At 46.3% G+C, this 20246-nt stretch overlaps 3 protein-coding genes across 4 annotated transcripts in view; 2 read left to right on the top strand and 1 right to left on the bottom strand.

Moving 5' to 3' along the window:
* The window catches only part of LOC120035556 (synaptic vesicle membrane protein VAT-1 homolog), a 41306-nt gene extending 34234 nt beyond the window's left edge, over positions 1-7072 (top strand). The window contains exon 6 of the mRNA XM_038982190.1: positions 1175-7072. Coding sequence (XP_038838118.1) covers positions 1175-1468 — 294 coding nt within the window. The 3' untranslated portion in view covers positions 1469-7072. The remainder of the gene's footprint in view (positions 1-1174) is intronic.
* Positions 7073-7252: 180 nt separating this feature from the next.
* LOC120035540 lies at positions 7253-12918 on the bottom strand. Its single transcript, XM_038982189.1, has 6 exons — positions 12854-12918; positions 11989-12172; positions 11395-11498; positions 8512-11301; positions 8022-8230; positions 7253-7733 (listed from the first exon to the last, which is right to left on the bottom strand). The coding sequence occupies exons 2-6, from the start codon at positions 12170-12172 to the stop codon at positions 7631-7633; spliced, it is 3390 nt and encodes a 1129-aa protein (XP_038838117.1). The 5' UTR covers positions 12854-12918; the 3' UTR covers positions 7253-7630.
* Positions 12919-16063: 3145 nt separating this feature from the next.
* Positions 16064-19624, top strand: LOC120035514 (prohibitin). Of its 2 annotated transcripts, none has more exons than XM_038982187.1 (7): positions 16064-16174; positions 16729-16823; positions 17164-17325; positions 17431-17573; positions 17769-17885; positions 18093-18188; positions 18378-19624. In XM_038982187.1, exons 2-7 carry the CDS (start codon positions 16739-16741, stop codon positions 18588-18590), a joined length of 816 nt encoding a protein of 271 aa, XP_038838115.1. In that variant the 5' UTR covers positions 16064-16174; positions 16729-16738; the 3' UTR covers positions 18591-19624. The 2 variants fall into 2 exon arrangements, with proteins under 2 accessions (XP_038838115.1, XP_038838116.1); XM_038982188.1 differs by having other exon boundaries at positions 16107-16170.
* Positions 19625-20246: the final 622 nt, after the last annotated feature.

Below are 20246 nucleotides of genomic sequence, written 5' to 3'. Positions count from 1 at the left end.
CCATGCCTGTGTGTGTGTGTGTGTGTGTGTGTGTGTATGTATCTCAGGGCCAAGCTTTGACAAGGCTTTGGGTTGCTAGGAGATGGCCCTCTGTTGCCGTGACATTGGTCGTTAGGTGGTCTGCCTGCCTGCGCTGGCTGGAGTGGGTGGGGGTAGAAGGGAGGGGTGGAGGGCAGTGGAGGCTGATAGGAGGAGCTATAGGAGGATGGGCTCATTGTAATGGCTGGAATGGATTAAATTCCATTCCAGACATTAGACAGAGCCCGTCCTCCTATAGCTCCTTCCACCAGCCTCCTCTGATGGAGAGACAGACGCAGACATTAGGCAGAGCCAAGCGGTCGGTATAGGGTGGGACTGGCCTGTCTAGGATCCGCCCCTTTGTCACTATGATTGACAGGTAGGCAGGACAGGAAGAAACCTATGGGTCAATCAATCCTGGCTGTGGCACAACCCTGGGGACCGGCCTCTGACGTGACACTGTGACAGGCACCTAGAAACCAGTCAGTCAATGATGGTAATGTGACATGATCAATATATTGTCCAGCTCTCAATTAGACCCCTACGTGTTATCTATCCTGTGGTTTAATTAAACATATGAGGACGACATAGACAGTTTAAAACTGAAGTACTTTCAAATGAAAATAAATGTAGAATTTAGCAATGCATTTGAATTTTTAAACACAGAATACTGATTCATAATTCCACCAGTTTTTCTTTGTTCTTTCTCTCGGTCTACGTGATTCTCCATCTAAAGCTTTTGCTCTTGCTTTCTGTCTGTCAAGCACTGACTCAGGCTCACGTTTACACGACCTCTCCCTCTCCATCTTTCTCCCTCTCTCTCAGTTATGAATACATCCTCCCACTAAAGTTTGTACAGTGATAGACTGGTGATAGACTGGGCAAATTATGCTTGCGGTGCCTGGCATCATCGTCTTCTATGGGTTTGGAGAGCAATTTAGTGTGTGTGTGTGTGTGTGTGTGTGTGTGTGTGTGTGTGTGTGTGTGTGTGTGTGTGTGTGTGTTTTATGTGGTTATGTATGCATATTTGTGTGAAAGACAAACCAACAGTCCTGGACACATGATGATAGATGGATATCTACTCTCCCTCCCCCTCTCCCACTATCCATCATTCATTCGTTCATGTCTCTCTCTCTGCCTCTGCTTCTCTATCCAGGTGGGTGATGCCATGCGGAGAATGCAGGAGAGAAATAACATCGGCAAGGTGATCCTCATTACCGAGCCTATGCCAGAGGAGGAGAAGAAAGAGGAGCCTAAGAAAGAGGAGAAGAAGGAGGACAAGAAAAAGGAGGACAAGAAGAAAGACGACAAGAAGAAGGATGACTCCAAGAAGGAGGACAAGAAAGAAGAGAAGAAGAAGGAAGAGCCGAAGAAGGAGGAGAAAAACGAGGAGAAAAACGAGGAGAAGAAAGAGGAGAAGAAGGAGGAGCCCAAGAAAGAGGAGAAGTGAGAGTGAGGGATTGATGGATGGATGGTCAGGCAGGCAGACCATAGGGGAGCTCTTGTCCTGGGAGCAGGGGTTTGGTTTGGGAGGGGGTGACAAGGCAGGGGAAATGTGGTGGGGGAGGGAAAGGGAGGTGTGGTGTGTGTGTGGATTGGAGTTGGGAGAGCGGGGGATGGGGGTGGGCTTTATAGACACATTGCACAGCAGTCAATCTGTCATCCCTACCATCATCTCTCAGACCCCTTCCCAGTCCACTCTGACAGCGAATACTCAGGCCTGGGCCTTTACCCACCCCTCCCCCTCCTCCCCTCTCTCTCCTCCCCCACTCAAGCAAGGGTCACTTTATTTCTGAATCCCTTACGCTCCCTCATCCCAGTGCACCTTAATGATAGCCGGGCTCACAGAACAGCTCCCACTCTCACCTCGCCACCATGGGAAAATGACCCCTACGATACACTCTCCTTTGACTCATGTCATAACAGTCTGAAGGTGTTGCCTGTTGAGACCCCAGAGAGAGTCAGAGAGAGAGAGAGAGAGACACAGAGGGACGTTGTGGGTGTAATTCCCAGGCCTGGGGTGCATCACCGTTGCCTTGACAACGATAATTCGACCCGTTCCAACTCACACAGTGCCCCTCCTCCCTCCATGTCCCTCCATGTCGACTCCCACTATGCTAGATTGCCCTGCGCTGACTTCCACCTGTCACCTCTCCTTCCTCCCCTCTCCCTCTATTGAGGTATCCCTACCCTTCCCCTCTCCCTATGGTATAAACCCACAGACAGACAGACAGAACCACACCCACCATCTCACATAGTGTTTCGTTATGTCACTGTGCATGAGTCAGTCAGTGTTTGCTTGTCTGTGATTGGCTATCAGCTCGCCTGGAGATGTTTGCATGGCTGTGTGATGCTTGACTCCAAAGCCAGTGGTTACAGAACTCCCCTGTCAATCACCACTACCCACTCTTTATTTAAGTATATAAATAAAGGTTAGTAGCACGTCCCTTAAATGCCATGGCACTTCTAGTATCACACAGCTCCGCCCTCACAGCTGAGCCCACACTACAAATCCCATAATCCTAGAGGTGACGCACTAGAGACCAGACAATAGCGTGTGACAGGATGAAGCTCCAGACAGAGAATTAATGAGCCATTTGGTCCAGTATTAAATAGGGAGGGAGAAATCAGGGCTTAGTTTTGGTGCTCTATAGTCACGGATGTTTCTAATGAACCAACTGTTGGCAAGCAGTGCACAGTGTCAATTAGGAGAGAAAATTGTCTCTCTTCAAACAAGGCGCACAAACACACACACACACACACACAGGAGGATGTGTTCAAAGAGGCACTGTTGTGTAGAGACACGAAGACATGTGAACGGAGTAAGATAGAGTTGAATGCCGCCCAGTTCCTTGATATCAGACTCTATTCCTCCCCTGACGTTCCATGGCATTCCACTCCTTTCACATTGACCGCTTGCCTGTCGTTCACCCTGATCTGGAACAGGGGAGTTTAGAAGGGTAAAAAAACTCCTGCTGCTGTGCATTCTCACCCGTCCCTCCCCCTTCTCCTTTCTCTACATCTCTCTCTCTCTCTCTGTCTCTGTGGTCGGCATAGCAACAGGCACCAGGCTCGTCAGAGATGGCGCTCTGGTCTATTTCTCGGTCTATCTAGAGTGAGTGTGTGAGTGAGCAATAAATTGTCTAATGAAACCTCGGCTTTAGTATTAAAGCTGTAGTACAGAGCAGTAAAATCAGGCTAACATCCTAGTTTCTACACTCTGGAAATATTTCTATTTTGTATCGGTATATTATGAGGACATTCAAATCCCATATAGCCTGTGTGGTGGTGGCACACCTAGGGCCACAATCAGTAGTTGGCCTCTCCCATATGAATGCACTGCTGCCCCTTGTGGACATAATTTAGAACAGCAAGACTGGTTTTCAGAAGTTGATTATAGGCGACTCCTTTGTATCAATAAAGCGGGGTTTTGTTGTCGTCCTCCTCTAAATTATATTGAATTAATCTAATATTCATTCTTACGTCAGAGATTAATTGTCTATAATAAACTATGGACGGAAGCTAAACCTGTTATGTGCAGGAGTCCTGCAGTACGGACTTCAAAAACACCCCACTACTATCCATTTGGAAATATGTGAGAATCCATGCTCTTTACACACTTGTCTGTCTGCCTGCCTGTCTGTGAAGAGTCTCAGATGGTGACTAGTGACTTTGTAAAGAAGTTGTTGTGTTAGCATGAGTGGCCTCCCTCGTGTTGTGTGTCAGTGATTGTGTGTGAAGATGTGTGTGTCCTCAGGTCGTTTGTCAGGTTAAAAAGAGACTCCCACCTCCTCAACCCCACTACAACCTCCCCTTCCTTGCACTCTTTATCTGCTTCACAGCTGTCTAGCTCTAATCCTTTGTTTCTCTCTCTCTCTTTCTCTCTCTCCTCCCCTTCTCTGATGAGGCCAATGTTAAGAGGACAGTTGGTATAGGTATTTTGCACTCTGCTCGCTGATCTTAATGCACTTCCAGGCATGGCAGTCCCACTCCAGTCCCACTGGCTCTGAATCCGCTCCGCTCCTTCCCCACTCAAAGAGACCATACTGTATCTGTTGAAACTCACTGGAAGTACAGTGGAATGGACATTTTTTGCATGCAACGCGAAACACAAACACTCATCTCCTCCTCTACCTTCTGCCAGCTTCTCCTGGGTGGCAGCTCAAATGAAACCATTCATTCATCCAGGGCTGTGAAAGTGACGACCCGGTGTAGCGGGGACAGCAGTGGGCCTGGGACGGAGTCTGAGTGCCATGCCGGTGTGGGGAGTGACTGTGTTCTGTCAGGCTCTGGTTAGTGTTCTTTTCTGATCTGCTGGGCTCCTTCTGTGAACCTGTGGACGGTGCTTCTGTTTTCTGAATGCCATGTGAGAAGCTCATGCTTCAGTAAAAGGATGTTTTACTTAATAGGTTCTTTTTTGTTGTTGTTTGACCTATGTTTTTTGGTTTTGTTTTCCAAGGGGTTTAAAGTTCAAAGTTCATACTCTTTACGCAGGGACCTGCCTAACTACATTCCTTTTCAATGTGATGAGCCTTTCTGTTGGGCCTGACCATTTGTGCCAAACTGTATGTACTCCTCTGTCAATGCCTTGACTACAACGGTGCATTCAATGAAAAGGAGAAGAAGAAAAAACGTTTCTGGGTACTTTTCCTATGACCTTGTAGAAAAACAAAAACAATCTGTGTATGATTTCTGTCCCAAATGCTTATGGGTGCTGATAGAATTTTGCTACAGTTTACAAAAGGTTCTAGTTGTTTCTGATTGGTTGGGGTCTTGCTCTCATGCCTCAATCCTAACACACACACACACACACACACACACACACACACACACACAGACACACACACACAGACACACACTATCTCATTGAGAGGCACTTCCCTCCATATCCAAACTCCTCACTGTGCTAATCTCAGATCAGCGAAATGTGTTAAGAGTATTATCAGGCCTCAGACATCTACTACAACAAACTGATCCCACATCAGTCGACAGGCCTATGCGTTTACAACCATACCATATAATCTCCATAACAAGGTGCATGGACGATTAGGCTGCACAGCAAAGCAAACAAACAAAAATCTTCTTAGAATTGCAACCAAAAAAACGAAAAAAGATTTAAAAAACAGATCCATTCAAAAATATACATGACCAGGTGAATCATTGAATTATGGAGCATTTCTTTCACCCAACTCTCTCTAGTTTAGCTTTGAGAACACCACCATACTGTTTCTCTTAGCCTGATTCCAAATGGTTTGTATGGGATGGGAGAGAGTGAGTTAGCAGATTTTTTATGGCTGTCATAACGAGGCCATATGGCACAGCTGCACAGATAGAAACCCAGCTCTAGGTCTGTCCCAGACGCAACATATCCGCCCTAAAGCCGATCCCAGTTCACATACAGCCTGTTGGTCTCAGACATTCCACTATCCTCTATTGCACCTGAAGGGTTCGGGTCAATTATCAGTTAGCCAAAGCCCCGCCCTCTCCATACACACACTCGTCACACCATACACACACATCACATTAACATCTGCAATTAAATTGCATGCATCCAATGGCATGTGGTGCAGAGATTATATGTCATTTGATTCAATGTTTTTCTTCCTGTTTGATAGAACAAAAAGGTCTCTTAGATGAACTCAGCTGCAGCACACGGGTGGGTGGGTGGGTGTAGTGAGTGGCTAGGGCGTGGGGTGTAACTGGGAGTCAGAGAGGAGAGGATGAATCTGATGTTGGCTGAGCATGAGCCCTAACCCACTCCTCCCAACCCCTAGCGCCCGATTGCTTTTCCAGCTTGTTGAATCTACGTTGTGTGTCAGCTTGAATTGCTTTTCCAGCCAGACACACATTCTTATGCAAGAGCTCTAAAACCAGAGATGACCCTTCAAGAAACTAAGGCATTTCTTTGGAAAACATCATTGGAAAACATCACAGCGCCCAGCTATATTGTTCTAGATAACGTGCTGATTGTTTCTTGGAGTAAAAAAGGGGTTTCCTTTGATTGGCAGTAGTAATATCATGGTTTCACATGATTTCTCACAGGTCATTCCAAACAGCTTCCCTTACTCTTGATCAGAAATGACTGCCTTTGAGTACATTTGTCTGTCTTTGTTTTTCTCTCTCACGCACACTATATCGTTCTCCTTTCCAGTCTTATGTCAGTCGCAGTGCTTGGTGGAGTGTATTCCTAGTTAGAAAGATAATCCCAGTCTGGAGATTATTACCACATCCAGAGGCGTACAGCCCCCGCCCATCCACCCCACACACACACCCCACCTTCCCTAAAAGAAAACCACCCAGTCGCTTCTGGCTGTCTCTGGCTCTTCATTAGCCATCACTAAAAACTGTTGCCATGTGCCAACTACCGACACATTCCACGACTCTATAGGAATGCTGTGTCTGGTGCATTTGGCTAGGCTTGTTACGATGTGTATAGTCCACTAGGATCTGTGTAGGTGACCCGGGGAAAAAGGCATGTGTCTATAGTTCACTATTCCTTCCACTGTATAGTTCATTAGTCATCATCACCCTCATCCTCACGGTGCCAACAGCAGCCAAATCACTGCACCTTTACCTGCTCCCGCCCCCCCCCCCCTCGCCTCTCCTCACTGCACCCATACCCGCTCCCATTCCCCCTCCTCTTCCCTCATCTGGCACTGTCAAGTCGGCCTCATAACAAGATGGACATGATCCCATCTATGGGAAAGTTTCAGAAAAACAGGTCCATTGTCACTTTCCCGTCCAGACAGCTCAGTTTCCACACACGGTTTACTGTGAGACAGCTATTCTACCTGCACGTTGATTTTGTCGTTCCTTCTCTCCTTCTGTCTATAGTGTTGTTTTCCACTCGTCAACTAAGTTGTCTCCACTTTGTTTTTTAAACCCTTTGAATTGATGCTGCTTCTGTGCTTGACTGGGTTTTACTGCATACGTGGTGCCATGCTGTCCACAGTATAGGCTCTAGAGCTTGTAATGCTTCAATGTGTAATGTTACCATATGCCTTACATGTTTTCCAGGACTAATAAAAAAGCATAACGAAAAAAAAAAAAAAAAGATTTGACCTGGAGCTGTGGCTTTGTTACTGTGTTATTAGGATTTCACTGTGTGGAAACAATATTGAACTGCAATTACTTGATATTTTATGGCTCATGTTTTGAGTGTGTTTTACATAATGAATGTGAATGCTGTCAGCTGTGGGAGTACAGAAAAGATATGCACGGTACGCGGTCACAGTAAGATAAAGACGGGAATGTTTACTGTCAGAAATCGCGAGAGATTCAAAACACAGTAAAGATCAAATAAACAATAGCTGCCGGGACTAATATTGGTCCAGTTAAAATAGTAGCTCAAACACGTTGCAGTATATCCTGTCACTATCATAAAATATCTGTGGAAATCAATTGGTCCTGATTTAAGCATGAACAACAGTACATCTATAAAACTCCCAAGAACCAAAAGAACTTCTCTCACTGGCGTATTACTATACAGACTCACACAAGCGTTCAAGATTTCTAGGGAGTCTAGTGACACAGTGCAAGAGACATTAGCGTACAGATAAAACACTGGATAGACACAAACACCTTCATAAAAACACAGAAAAGAATATCATTGTCAGGTTATGTTTGTGTCTTGAGACTTGGCAGGGGCCTCAATCCCATGAGCCCTCAGTACTTCAGACAGGCGACTCAGATAGGTGGAGTCTGGATAACCATTCCTGTGTGGACACAAAATTACATTATGGTGTATATCTCAAATGGCACCCTAATCCTACATATTGCACTGCTTTTGACCAGAGCTCTATAGGGCTTTTCTTACATAGGTTACATCCTTAATGGCACCATATTCCCAAAAGTAGTGCACTATAAAGGGTATAGGGTGGCATTTGGGACACACTCTAGGTAATAAAACAGCCAGCACATAACATCGACCCCCGACTTTCTGCTCTTTACTGTTGCTATTTCAGTCGAGAGTCACTAATGGGTACTGTGACTCCAGTACTCACCCAGACTTGCCCCCCTGCAGGCTGGTCTTGTGGGGGATGCTGTCCCAGCTGACCCTGGCCCCTGGCTCCCTGCCCGTCACAGTGAAGGTGAGGCCTAGCCTGAAGGCTTTCTCCAGCCGCGGTAGGAGTTTCCTGGTCCTCTCACATAGGGGAAGGTAGGCCTCAAATACTCCCCCCCGAAACGCAGAGCCAGGCGAGGGGTGGCCCTCCTACAACAAGAGAGGGACAGATGGCAGATAATGGGGTGTGTTCCAGATTGTAATAGCCAACAGACAGTGTTAGGAGTTAAACATGACAGAACTTAGAAATGCAAAGCAAGCAATTACTGACAAGGGATACTTAAACTTAACATTTTAATATAAGCTGATTTAATAATGCCAAGAGTGCATTTGGACAGTTGAAAAAAATAACACATGAATGACATGACACATTTAAAATGTCAACAGTAAATGGCCCATCAGATAGCCTGGTAGAGAAGTCCTGCCCTTACCCCCTGAATGCCATCTGGGATGCAGTAGGTGATCTTAAAGACGGCATCTCTGCCATGGCCTGGCAGGCTGAAGGGCATCTCAGAGTAGCTCATGTTACCCTGGACGCCGTGTGGAACTGCCACCTCAGCCTTGGGGCAAACCCTGCATTGGACGTGGGATTTGAGTAGGCACTGTGGACACAGGTTCACCCCACACCCTGTCCTCGTCACTGACGCCCCTCTCTCCCCACACACACAGATCTGTGTCCGTGCCCCAGACAAACTAGACCTTCCCGGGCCGTGACGTGTCAGAGCTCCCCCTGACCCGGGCCTCTCCTGGTTCTCTGCTCCACTAGACTGTCTGTTGTTGTCCTTCTGGGTCACTCCGGATCTCAGGTTGCTTTCTTTTGGGGGCGCGACCATGTCTTGATTGGTACCGCCACCATTCACTGCTCCCGGTCTTCCTCCGTTGCCTATCGCTGAATGGCTGAGAAATGGGTCAGTCTTGCTCCCGTCTGCCTCCATGGTCCCTCCCCTCTCCACTTTCTCCTTTATGACAGGGTCTTTCCTCGCTGGTGATTGACTAACAACTGTGTTCTTGTGTTCTGATTCGCTGTTCCTCGTCCTCTTGGAAGAATCACTCCTTTGGATATTTTTCTTCTCCCTGTTGGCACCAGGCCCCTCCTCTCCCCCTCTCTGAGTCTCAGACATCCACTGAGGGCTATTGGTCTGAAACTGTGTGGAGTTCTGGACCCCATTCACCTGAAATGGACTGGACTGATTGAAAGTGGAGGTAGAGGGGACAGAGAAGTCCTCTTGTCCCCCCCTTTGGCCAGTCTCCCCAGGGAACACCTCCCTCAGTGCTGCACCCACTTGAGAGCACAGCTGCTTGGGGCCGATCAGAAACACGCTATCTCTCATTGTCTGGACGGAGACCTTCTTGAACCGTTGCCTCACCTCAGCACAGCACACCTCTAAAGTCTCATCTGCTGGGTCAGACACGCCTAACTCAGCCAGAAGCAACTCCTGCAAACAGAAGTCTGTCTTCACCATGGCAACCAGCTTCTGCATCTCCAACTGACAGGTGCGCACCACAGATGACTCCGCCCCCCTAAGGATGACAGTGATGTCACTGCTTTTGTCTGATTGGCTCTCCCTCATCTGCAGGTCAGAGGTCATGTCCTGTATACGGGTGGCGTAGGCCTCCTTCATGTAATTCCATATCACCATGGAAATGGTTAGCTCTGCACTGTAGGCATTTCTCCTGTCCAAGCTATTGGACCGCCTGGCTCTGGTAGTGGCTTTCTCAGCCTCACTCTGTCCTGGGTCCTGGACCTTGGACCTGGCCCGCCCAGAGAAACTACTGGCCCGCTTTAGGGTGGACCCTGACCCAGAGGTTGAGATGGTGATGCCCCCTGACAAGGTGTTCAGAGTTGAGGTGAATGGGGCTGTCTCACCCTGCTGCCTAAGGTCTGTTGGTGATGAGCTCCGGATGAGTCCATTCTCCATAGAGGAAGGGGTGAACAGGGGGTCCCCTCTCTTAAACAGGATATCCTCTCCACTACCCTGTGTACCTGGCCTGTAGAGTCCCCCAACACCTGACCCTGCTCTGTCTGAGCCAAACAGGTCATGGCCTAACATGGGCCCAAGACCTGGTCGTACACTTGGAGATGTGTCCCCTACCATCACTGTGTCCCTAGGTCTGGTCCCTAGCCCAGCCGGCCCTAATGCCTTGAAGCGGGGGGCAAACTTATACCCTCGGGCCCCCTCCGTCCTCCTCTCTGTCTCATATTGCTTCAGCACCTTATCTAACCTGGCGTCCAGGGGTGTTCCTGCTGTGGAGGAGAGAGTGGGTGTGAGTCTCTCCTCTTCCTCTGGCTTGGAGGAACCAGATGTGGATGAGGGAGATCGTAACAAGCTGGCTACATCCTCCACCGCCTCCTCTCTCTCCCCCAGGAGGAGGAACTGTTTGGCTTCGGACACATCGCTGCTGTTGCCAACTATGTAGATGTTCCTGTCATCCTCACTGAGCAGCAGCTTGGGCAGCCTGACCCGCAGGCCCTCCATGGCCCTGGACAGGCCTCCGCTGGGAGAGAGGACACTCTTGGGCAGCTGGGCTCGCCGGAGCCTGGCCTCGTTCTCCTGGTAGAGCCGGCTCAGGTCCCCACGAGCCCCACTCAGACTCTCCTGCCCAATGTCTCCCACCCCGGGTACTCTCTGTAGGAACAGGGTGGTCAGCCCCTCAGCGGTCAAGTCCACCACCTCTACCCCATGCTGGGTGAGGATCTCCTGGTACTCCCCTCCACAGTGCCACTGCAGGTAGTGGAACAAGTCTGCATCCATGATCAGGGAGAGGTCCTCTTCCATCATGGGGGGTTCCTCAGACAGACACAGACCCACAGCACCCCCCTCTGCCTGGGCTGTCCCCTCCCCCTCCCAGCCCTGACCTCCAGACGTAAAGTCCCTAAGTGGGCCTGAGCCTAGATCACTCTGCTCACCACCTCTCCTGTGATGGTCTGCTGCCTCCTGGGTATGAGTCCTTTTCGCTTGGCCCCTAGTGCCTCTAGTAAGGACTCCCAGAACAACATTGGCCCCAGCTGGGGGTGTATCTGTGGAGGCCAGGGCCCCAGGGAGCCCCAGTATTTGGGCCAGTGCAGCCTGGACCTGGGAGTAGAAGCCCTGCAAGGTGCAGAGCTGCTCTGGGTTGTTATAGTGGATCTGAACATCATGACTCCTGTCAAGGCTAGTCAATGCTGCCTTTCCTCCAGGTAGCTGGCTGTAGTCCAAAGTAACAGACATGCTCAAGATAACCTGAACGGGAGAGAGAGAGGGGGAGAAAGAGGGAGAACATGTAAGTCTAATCAAAATGTGTCACTTTTTCACAATATTGTGTCAACAACATACCTTATTTGGGTCCAGGTCTTTGTGAGGTTCACTCAAGGTGAGTTCATACTTCTTCCCGTCCACCATCAGAATGTGTCGGCCATGTTGAAGCACGCTCCTTGCCACTGTGCGGGGTCACCAGAGTACAAGAGCTAAATCAATCTCAGTCAGAGAAACACCCTTACTAAGCACTCCTGCCCCTGGCCTCTCCTTGAAATGTATGCCAACACCCGAGCCCACAGTTAATCGATGGTGACAGGACATGAAGCATAATACCTTGCATTTCACAGTTAATTTGCAAATGGATGCTAAATGAAGTTTAAAGAGTGGCTATGGTCAACGAGCCAGATGGAAATCTACTGATAAGGAACTTAGCAGTGGCAACGATGTACTGTAGTTGTTACTTTATGCCTCTACGTTATGGTGAAATAGTCAATTTATCACCATCAAGTCTCCAGTCTCCTGATCTCTTCTCTCTACCAATTCATCATTCACATTCCATCCCCTACGCATCCCACCAGCCCTCCCTTCCCAGGAGCCTCAGACACATTATATATATACACACACACACACACACACGTGCACGCAAACACGCACACACACACACCTACTTACCTCCAATGTCCTCAAAGGTGATGAGGGCAGAGCCGGGTGTTGCCTTGACAATGGTGACATGTGCTATTTCCCCTCCTCCATTCCTGGCCCTCAGGAAGTAGATGTATAGCTTGTCTGTCAGTCGGTCCTCCTTTATATCAGTGGGCAGGCCACTCACCCTTACTGTCCTGCACTGCTCCGCCATCTGCTGGGCAAAACTGGGTTACTGACATACAGGAGGAATATATAGATAGGTATACCAAGCAATGTCTCCCTTCAACCATAACCACTGATCGTAAATTGTCAATAAATTTGTCATTGCCATGTAATAGGCCAACATAAGAATTTTTTTGTGGGGGTTGTCTGGATATTTGATCAAATTACACCCTCTGCTGGACGTTGCCACGAAACTTCACCAACATAAACGTCGTTGTATTAAACTGCTGTGTCAACGTTGGTCAATGCTATGGAAACAGCTTGAGGTACTGTTGATGTTGATAGTATAATGTAAAGGGAGATGTGCGAACTGTTCACATGACATGCGCACTGACTGCTTGAGGTTCAAATGGACTCCACAATCTACCAGTAGTAGGCACAGTATGCGTCACATCACTTTCATCCACTGTTTCAGAAATAAACGCTAGATGAGTGCGCATAGTTATCCATTCCCTTCCCGCTCTATAAAAGAGACGATCACTTTGACCATCAGGTCACAACATCTGTGAAAATCAAAGGAATGGGTAAGTGTGCGGACTACGGACTGAGAAAATGAAACTTCAAGGAAGTGCACAAATCCAACGACACAATCTAAAATAACCTCAAAGTAGAGCTCTTCAAGGCATTGCCTTTTTTCACAATGATATCAACGCAAATATCCTTACCGTACCTTTTTAGAAGCCTCATATCTCTCGTCTCGCACCAAAGACGTGGACGTGCTTCGCTTGCATGTTGTTCAAAACATGGATGGAAAGTGAAACTGTATGAAGTAGGAACTGCAGGGTTAAGATTGTTGTTGTTCTTCATTTTAAACGCCAGGGGGCGAACATAAAGCCAGGTTCACAGGTCCAAAAATGAATCAGTGCATTGGTCAACTGAAAACCTAAATTAGAATTGGCCAATAATGAGATACATTTGACTTTCAACAAATTGTGTGTGTGTGTGTGTGTGTGTGTGTGTGTGTGTGTGTGTGTGTGTGTGTGTGTGTGTGTGTGTGTGTGTGTGTGTGTGTGTGTGTGTGTGTGTGTGTGTTAGGAGCTAGGGTTAGTTTTAGGGTTAAGGTTAGGTTTTCGGCTTAAGGTTAGGGTTAAGGTTAGGGGAAGGTTTGGCTGGGGTAAGCCGTCATGGTAAATAAGCATTTGTTCTTAACTGACTAGTCTAGTTAAATAAAGGTAAAATTTAAATTAAAAGGGTAAGGTTACAGGGTTAGGGTTAGAATTGTGAATGGGACTGAATTGTGTGTCCCCACAAGGTTAGTTGTACAAATCAAATTGTATTTGTCACATGCGCCGAATACAACAGGTTACTGTGGAATGCGTACTTACGAGCCCTTAACCAACAATGCAGTTCAAGAGATAGAGTTTATTTAGAGTATTTACTAAATAAACTAAAGTTTTTTTTTTAAGTAACACAAGAAAATTACATAACAATAACGAGGTTATATACAGGGGGTACCGGTATCGTGTCAATGTGGGGGGGTACAGATTAGTCGAGGTAATTTGTAAAATGGCTATGCATAGATAATAAACAGTGAGTAGCAGCAGTGTAAAAACAAAGGGGGGGGTCAATGTAAATAGTCCGGGTGGCCATTTGATTAATTTACTGTTAAGGAGCCTTTTGGTCCTAGACTTGCCGCTCCAGTACCGCTTGCCATGCGGTAGCAGAAAGAACAGTCTATGACTGGTGTGACTGGAGTCTTTGACTATTTTTTGGGCCTTCCTCTGACACCGCCTAGTATATAGGTCCTGGATGTCAGGAAGCTTGGCCCCAGTGTTGAACTGGGCTGTACGCACTACCCTCTGTAGCGCCTTATGGTCAGATGCCGAGCAGTTGCCATATCAGGTGGTGATGCAACCGGTCTGGATGCTCTCAGTGGTGCAGCTGTAGAACTTTTTGAGGATCTGGGGACCCATGCCAAATCTTTTCAGTCTCCTAAGGGGGAAAAGGTGTTGTCGTGCCCTCTTCACAAGACTGTGTGTGTGTGTGTGTGTGTGTGTGTGTGTGTGTGTGTGTGTGTGTGTGTGTGTGTGTGTGTGTGTGTGTGTGTGTGTGTGTGTGTGTGTGTGTGTGTGTGTGTGTGTGTGAAGCCAGCCACTGAACGTTCTGAAATGATACACAGTAAGTTCAACTTTATTTTCACAATGTCTCACTAACCTCTCAAAATTAAGAAGAAACAGTCAAACATCTGCCTAGACATTATTCTCGCCAAAGAGATGATTCATTCTACCAAAGACAGTACAGTATGACGATAGGCTGAAACTGCTTCTCCAATAGAAATCCCCGATCACACTTGTAGGCGATGTCATGGCGACAATGGCTACCTAAACTCATACGCAGAAGCACTTCATCGGGTCTAACGCTTCGAACACACCGACTGTGTAATTACGTTTCGATACACCAGAAGTACATTCATTTCCAATGGAACGCTGCATTTGCCTTGCAGCATTGCGTTGCAGAGGCAGTTGCAGTGCGTTCTGTGTGGTGCATACGTTCGATAAATCGAACGTATGCATCAAATTGTATGAGGGGACTTGACAGAAAGTAGCAAAATATGAATGTAGATTTTTTTTGCACACATTCAGTAAAAATTTGGGATTACATAAAAACAGTTTGATTGCATAATTTCTTTACATTTTTTATTTATTTATTTGCCAAGTATATTATTTATTCGATGACATCCTCAAATTAATTGTGAGAGCCTATAATATAATTTCCCTCCAAAATGCAGTTTTGGAGCGAAATGCAATAATAAATAGTCAAGATAGGCAGAGTAGGCTCTTTCAACAATGAGACCAACCTTGAGGAAGGTGGTATGACTATTTCTTTCACACACACCTCATTGGCTAGGTTAGCTAGCTAACGCTAACTAGCCACATCTAGCACAAGCTCACTACTAAACTGACCTGGCAATCCTACTATCGTGGACACTTGTCTCCAAGCAGCATTTTTTGTGTTTATGTCCCTGTAGCTGTCAGCAGTTGTGTCAAAAAGACACGGTTTTGAGGATACTGCGAAAATGATTCTCTCCTCCATGTGTCCAACCGCATGCGACCATTTGCAAAAGGTACCTGCATCAGTATAGTTGCCTAGCTGCGCAAAATGTTATGCAGCAGTGATGCAATGACGCAGTCGGTGTGTTCGAAGCGTAACGGGTTGTCTCGCGCTGAGCTGCGCTTGTGCAGACCGTCAAATCAAAGGCACTCCTTGGATATAAAGTTGTTTTTCACGAATATTAAAACGTGTTAGTTTGTCAGTTTCACGAGGTTGGAGTAATAACATGTTCAACTACTTAAGACATTGACTCAAATATAGGTTGTGCCTTTACATTTTGAGAAAATTAACAACTAACGAATAATTTTTCACTTCTCTCATTGACTTCTCAAACCCTGGCCCGGTCTGCATGGTCTGTTTCACAAGTCTTCCGCAAGTCTCGCGATGTGGCCCCTTAGGGGTTAGAAACTCTGTGATTCAACTCTGTTCAAATGACAGAAATATTTAATTATCATTATAAACTGGGTGGTTCGAGCCCTGAATGTTGATTGGCTGACAGTATACCACGGGTATGACAAAACATGTATTTTTACTGCTCTAATTTCGTTGGTAATCAGTTTATAATAGCAATAAGGCACGTCGGGGGTTGTGGGATATGGCCAATATAACACGGCTAAGGACTGTATTCAGGCACTACGCGTTGGGTCGTATTTAAGAACATCCAATAGCCGTGGTATATTGGCCATATACCACACCCCCTTGTGCCTTATTGCCTAATTAAATCGTAATATTACTATTATCATAGTTGGTGAACTTCAGCAACCAGAATGCTCAGCGATATTCTCACTAGCCAATGAATTGAATCGATAAACAAGAGCACTACTTATCCAATCAGAGAGGGGTTTGTTACAAGTTGACGCGCATGCTTTGTAGAAAAATAATTCATGCGTTCTAACGTCGGCTCTGGTGGAGGTCATAGACAGAACTGACAAAACAGTAGGTTAGTGCTAATGTAGTTCTGACCATATACGTGTATCAAAATATTATTAACAAAGCTCCCTAATAGTCAGATATTTCTGTGTGACTAGTTATGTGTGTAATTATTCAGTAAACCGAGAAGGTATGCATTGAGTAACATGGACACGAGCGACCGATTTGCAAGTTCATGTCGCTGCGTGAGCATGTAGTTACAGATTGTCATGATAGCTCTAGATCAGGGTAACAAACACTGTCGTTTGGCATGACAGGTCCAGGTGTGACATTGCGTGTTTCATGTTTCAATTCACATAGCTAGTTAAATAGTCTTAGTCGTTTTTGTTGCGAAGTCTGCTTGCTTGGCTAGCTAATGTAGCGTTGGCATCATTGACAGACCAAGGCCATCACGTCAGAATTGAATAACTCCGAGCTCTGGATAGCATTAATAGCTACTTGCCTACATGCAGATATATTATACCACCACATACAACTCTAGCTCTTAATGATATTATTGCGTATCTGGTGAGCTCACATGGCAATGAATAGCTCGCTATAATATTTAATACATTTTTTTTTCAGGGCTGCAGACATGGCGAAACTATTTGAATCCATCGGGAAGTTGGGGCTGGCCCTCGCCGTTGGTGGAGGTGTTGTGAACTCAGCCCTCTTCAATGGTGAGACATTGAGCTCTGTAAATTGATCTTGATATCATGGAAACACCTGGATTTTTATTCTATTTTACCATTATTTAACTAGGCAAGTCAGTTAAGAACAAATTCTTATTTTCAATGAATATGAATTTGTGGGTTAACTGCCTTGTTAAGTGGCAGAAGCACAGATGTTTACCTTGTCAGCTCAGGGATTTGATCTTGCAACCTTCCGGTTACTAGTCCAACGCTCTAACCACTAGGCTACCTGCTGCAATACTAGAATTTATGAATGACATAAGGCTTAAAGTTGTGAATTCTGTAACACTACCAACCTGAATTGTTCTAATATTTCTTAATGTTTCAGTTGACGCAGGTCATCGGGCAGTTATATTTGACAGGTTCCGGGGAGTGCAAGATGCCGTAGTTGGCGAGGGAACCCACTTCCTCATTCCCTGGGTACAGAAGCCTATCATCTTCGACTGTCGTTCTCGTCCACGCAACGTGCCTGTCATCACAGGCAGCAAAGGTAACTAACATGAGTCACAAGTACCGGCATATTAGCCTTCACACTTAGACTTTCTCTGGCATACTAAAAGCTTTTACCACCCCCCCCCCCCCCCCCCCCACACAGATCTGCAGAATGTAAACATCACACTGCGCATCCTCTTCCGGCCGGTGACTAGCCAGCTCCCACGCATCTTCACCAGCATCGGAGAGGACTACGACGAGAGGGTACTGCCATCCATCACCACAGAGGTCCTCAAGTCCGTGGTGGTGAGTGTTAGACTAATGCTGCATTTCCGTTATAAGGTTTTACCCTGGTGTTTGGGGGTAAAAACAGACTTTTGCGTTTCCACCTCTTAGGCCTTGTCATAAAAAAAAGTCTGCGTGGCATTGGGTTGCAGTAAAGTCTATGCTATCCTGTTATTTCCTTGTGTTTATATGGGTGTGTTTGTGTGCACCTCACAGGCCCGGTTTGATGCCGGTGAGCTCATCACCCAGAGAGAGCTGGTGTCTCGGCAGGTCAGTGACGACCTGACAGAAAGAGCCAACACCTTCGGCCTCATCCTGGATGACGTCTCACTGGTGAGCTGCTGTTTAAAGGAATAATACACTCAAAACAACTAATTCCTATGATTTATAATTTTGTCTTGTGTGAACAATATTTTTCTGCGCTAATGTTTCATTTCATTGTACTAATGAGTAGGGAAGCAACAGTGTTTTACCCAGTGGCTCTGGTCATCACTTGTACATGTTCTGTGTTTAATTGAAGACCTCATGTTCCTCCAACAGACACACTTGACGTTCGGTAAGGAGTTCACAGAGGCTGTTGAGATGAAGCAGGTGGCTCAGCAGGAGGCCGAGAGGGCCAGGTTTGTCGTGGAGAAGGTAAGGATGAAAGGGTTTGTTTTGAGACATTGACAGATTTATTCTTTAAGGTGATAAGAATGATAAACATGCATTTAATACACTTGAAGTTGGAAGTGACCCCGAACAACCAAGTGATTCTGACCTTGCACACCTTTTTATAAAGGATGAATAGAAGTGAACGGTGTGTTTCTTCTCTACTTCCCCCAGGCCGAGCAACAGAAACAGGCAGCCATCATCTCAGCGGAGGGTGACTCCCAGGCCGCCCTGCTCATTGCTAACTCCCTGCAGGAGGCTGGAGACGGCCTGGTAGAGCTGCGTAAGCTGGAGGCTGCAGAGGACATCGCCTTCCAGCTGTCCCGCTCCCGCAACATCACCTACCTGCCCGCCGGCCAGGGCACACTCCTCCAGCTGCCCCAGTGAGACTCACACACCCTGACCTAACCGCCCTCCCTGTGACCAGCCAATGCATGGGCCATGGAGGGTGGGGATGGGGTGAGGGAACGGGCGTCCACCTTCACACTCTCTCCTCCCACTCCGACTAACTATGGACTGGTGAAATAATGGCGGCTTGGGAGTGTGGAAAGATCCATGATAAGGTTCTGAAGTCTGGGCAGTGTGTGGGGAAGAGGAGGGAGCCTTAGGCTTGATCTATGGTAAACTACATATAGTAAGTTCTGTCAAAAATACAAAATTGGTGATGCAGTAAATTATCTTGGCTTTGTCTGGCAAATTCAGCACAGTGACAGTCCTGTGATATGAAGAAGTTGTAATTGTGTTAATTTAGGGGAAGAGCTGTATGGAATGTCATGAAGGATGGAACATTTTAGCACTATTGTAACCACCACAGCAATCACAATACTGGGGATTTATTGATCTGAGAGGACAAGCTATTTAATCAACTGGATTTACATTCATCTTAGTCAAGCACAAACTTCCATGGGTGAATAAGATGCTGCTATACACAAGTAGTGTAGGATCCAAAGCACCCTTGTTTTTCCACTCATAACTTTAAATTACATTGTACAAATGATCTGAACTAATCTACCCAGAGCCATATATTCAAAATTTGACTCTGAATCTACCCATCCCTTTGACTTAGTCTATTGTGTCGATGGCCTGTCAAATGTCCTCTCACAGCTAGCTTTCCTAAAATCCTCAGTTTGATTGCCATGGAGTCCCAGTGCTGTACTCCCCTCTACTTGATTGGATCCTCTACAGAATCATCTTTGGTTTACTAGCACGCTGTCCACACCACCTCATCCATGGTCCTCAGTGACATGTCCCTCCTAGCCCAGTGGTATGAAACGTGCCTGTAAGATGGTCAAGTGTCATAACCTTCCCTGATTCTTTAAAGTTTGTCGCTGTGTCTTTATTTTGAAGGAAGGATATGCAAGTCCCCGCATTCCACTCAATATGTCTCAACTTAACAATAAAATTGTCCTATTTCCACAGCAGCTCTTTGTGTGTGTGTGTGTACCAAATCTCTGAAATGTGACACGGTTGATGTTATTGTCTCTCATTTATAGCCACAAGAGGGCCCTATAAATATATTGAGTTTTGCATCCAATTTGTGAATACCTGCACTTGAGTGCATAAATATAAAACTTAGACCAGATGTAACTTTTGTCTGCTATTGAGTAAATTCTGTGTAGTTTGAAAAGCCTCCCTAAGCATCTTTTTTTATGTTTACATTGAGGCAGAAAACATAAACATTTACTAGGCTACCATTGCATAAATGCATACTATGTAGTTTATACTGATAACTAAAATAGTGGTAGTTTAAGAAATATAAACCTGGCTATGCTTCATATCAGATGGTTTTGTTCTTGATTGGTTCTATTGCCTTTCACCTAGCCCAACAGCCTGATTTATAGGTTGTAGACATTTTAGCACAGATATTTGCAGAATGGAGTACTATAAACTGCCTCATTTGGGTCTCGCTTACACAGGATGTAAGTCTGATTTCCTGTTTGTTTTACACACAGTCATAGTTGTGGGCTATGTAAATATTACAGTAAATATTACAATCTAATACTTATTTGTATGACCGTAATTGGCATACTTCAAATGGCAATT

Source organism: Salvelinus namaycush, chromosome 3 (assembly GCF_016432855.1).
Source record: "Salvelinus namaycush isolate Seneca chromosome 3, SaNama_1.0, whole genome shotgun sequence".
Lineage (NCBI taxonomy): Eukaryota > Metazoa > Chordata > Actinopteri > Salmoniformes > Salmonidae > Salvelinus > Salvelinus namaycush.
Note: the sequence above shows the minus strand (reverse complement) of the source record. Positions and strands in the feature narration are given on the sequence as shown.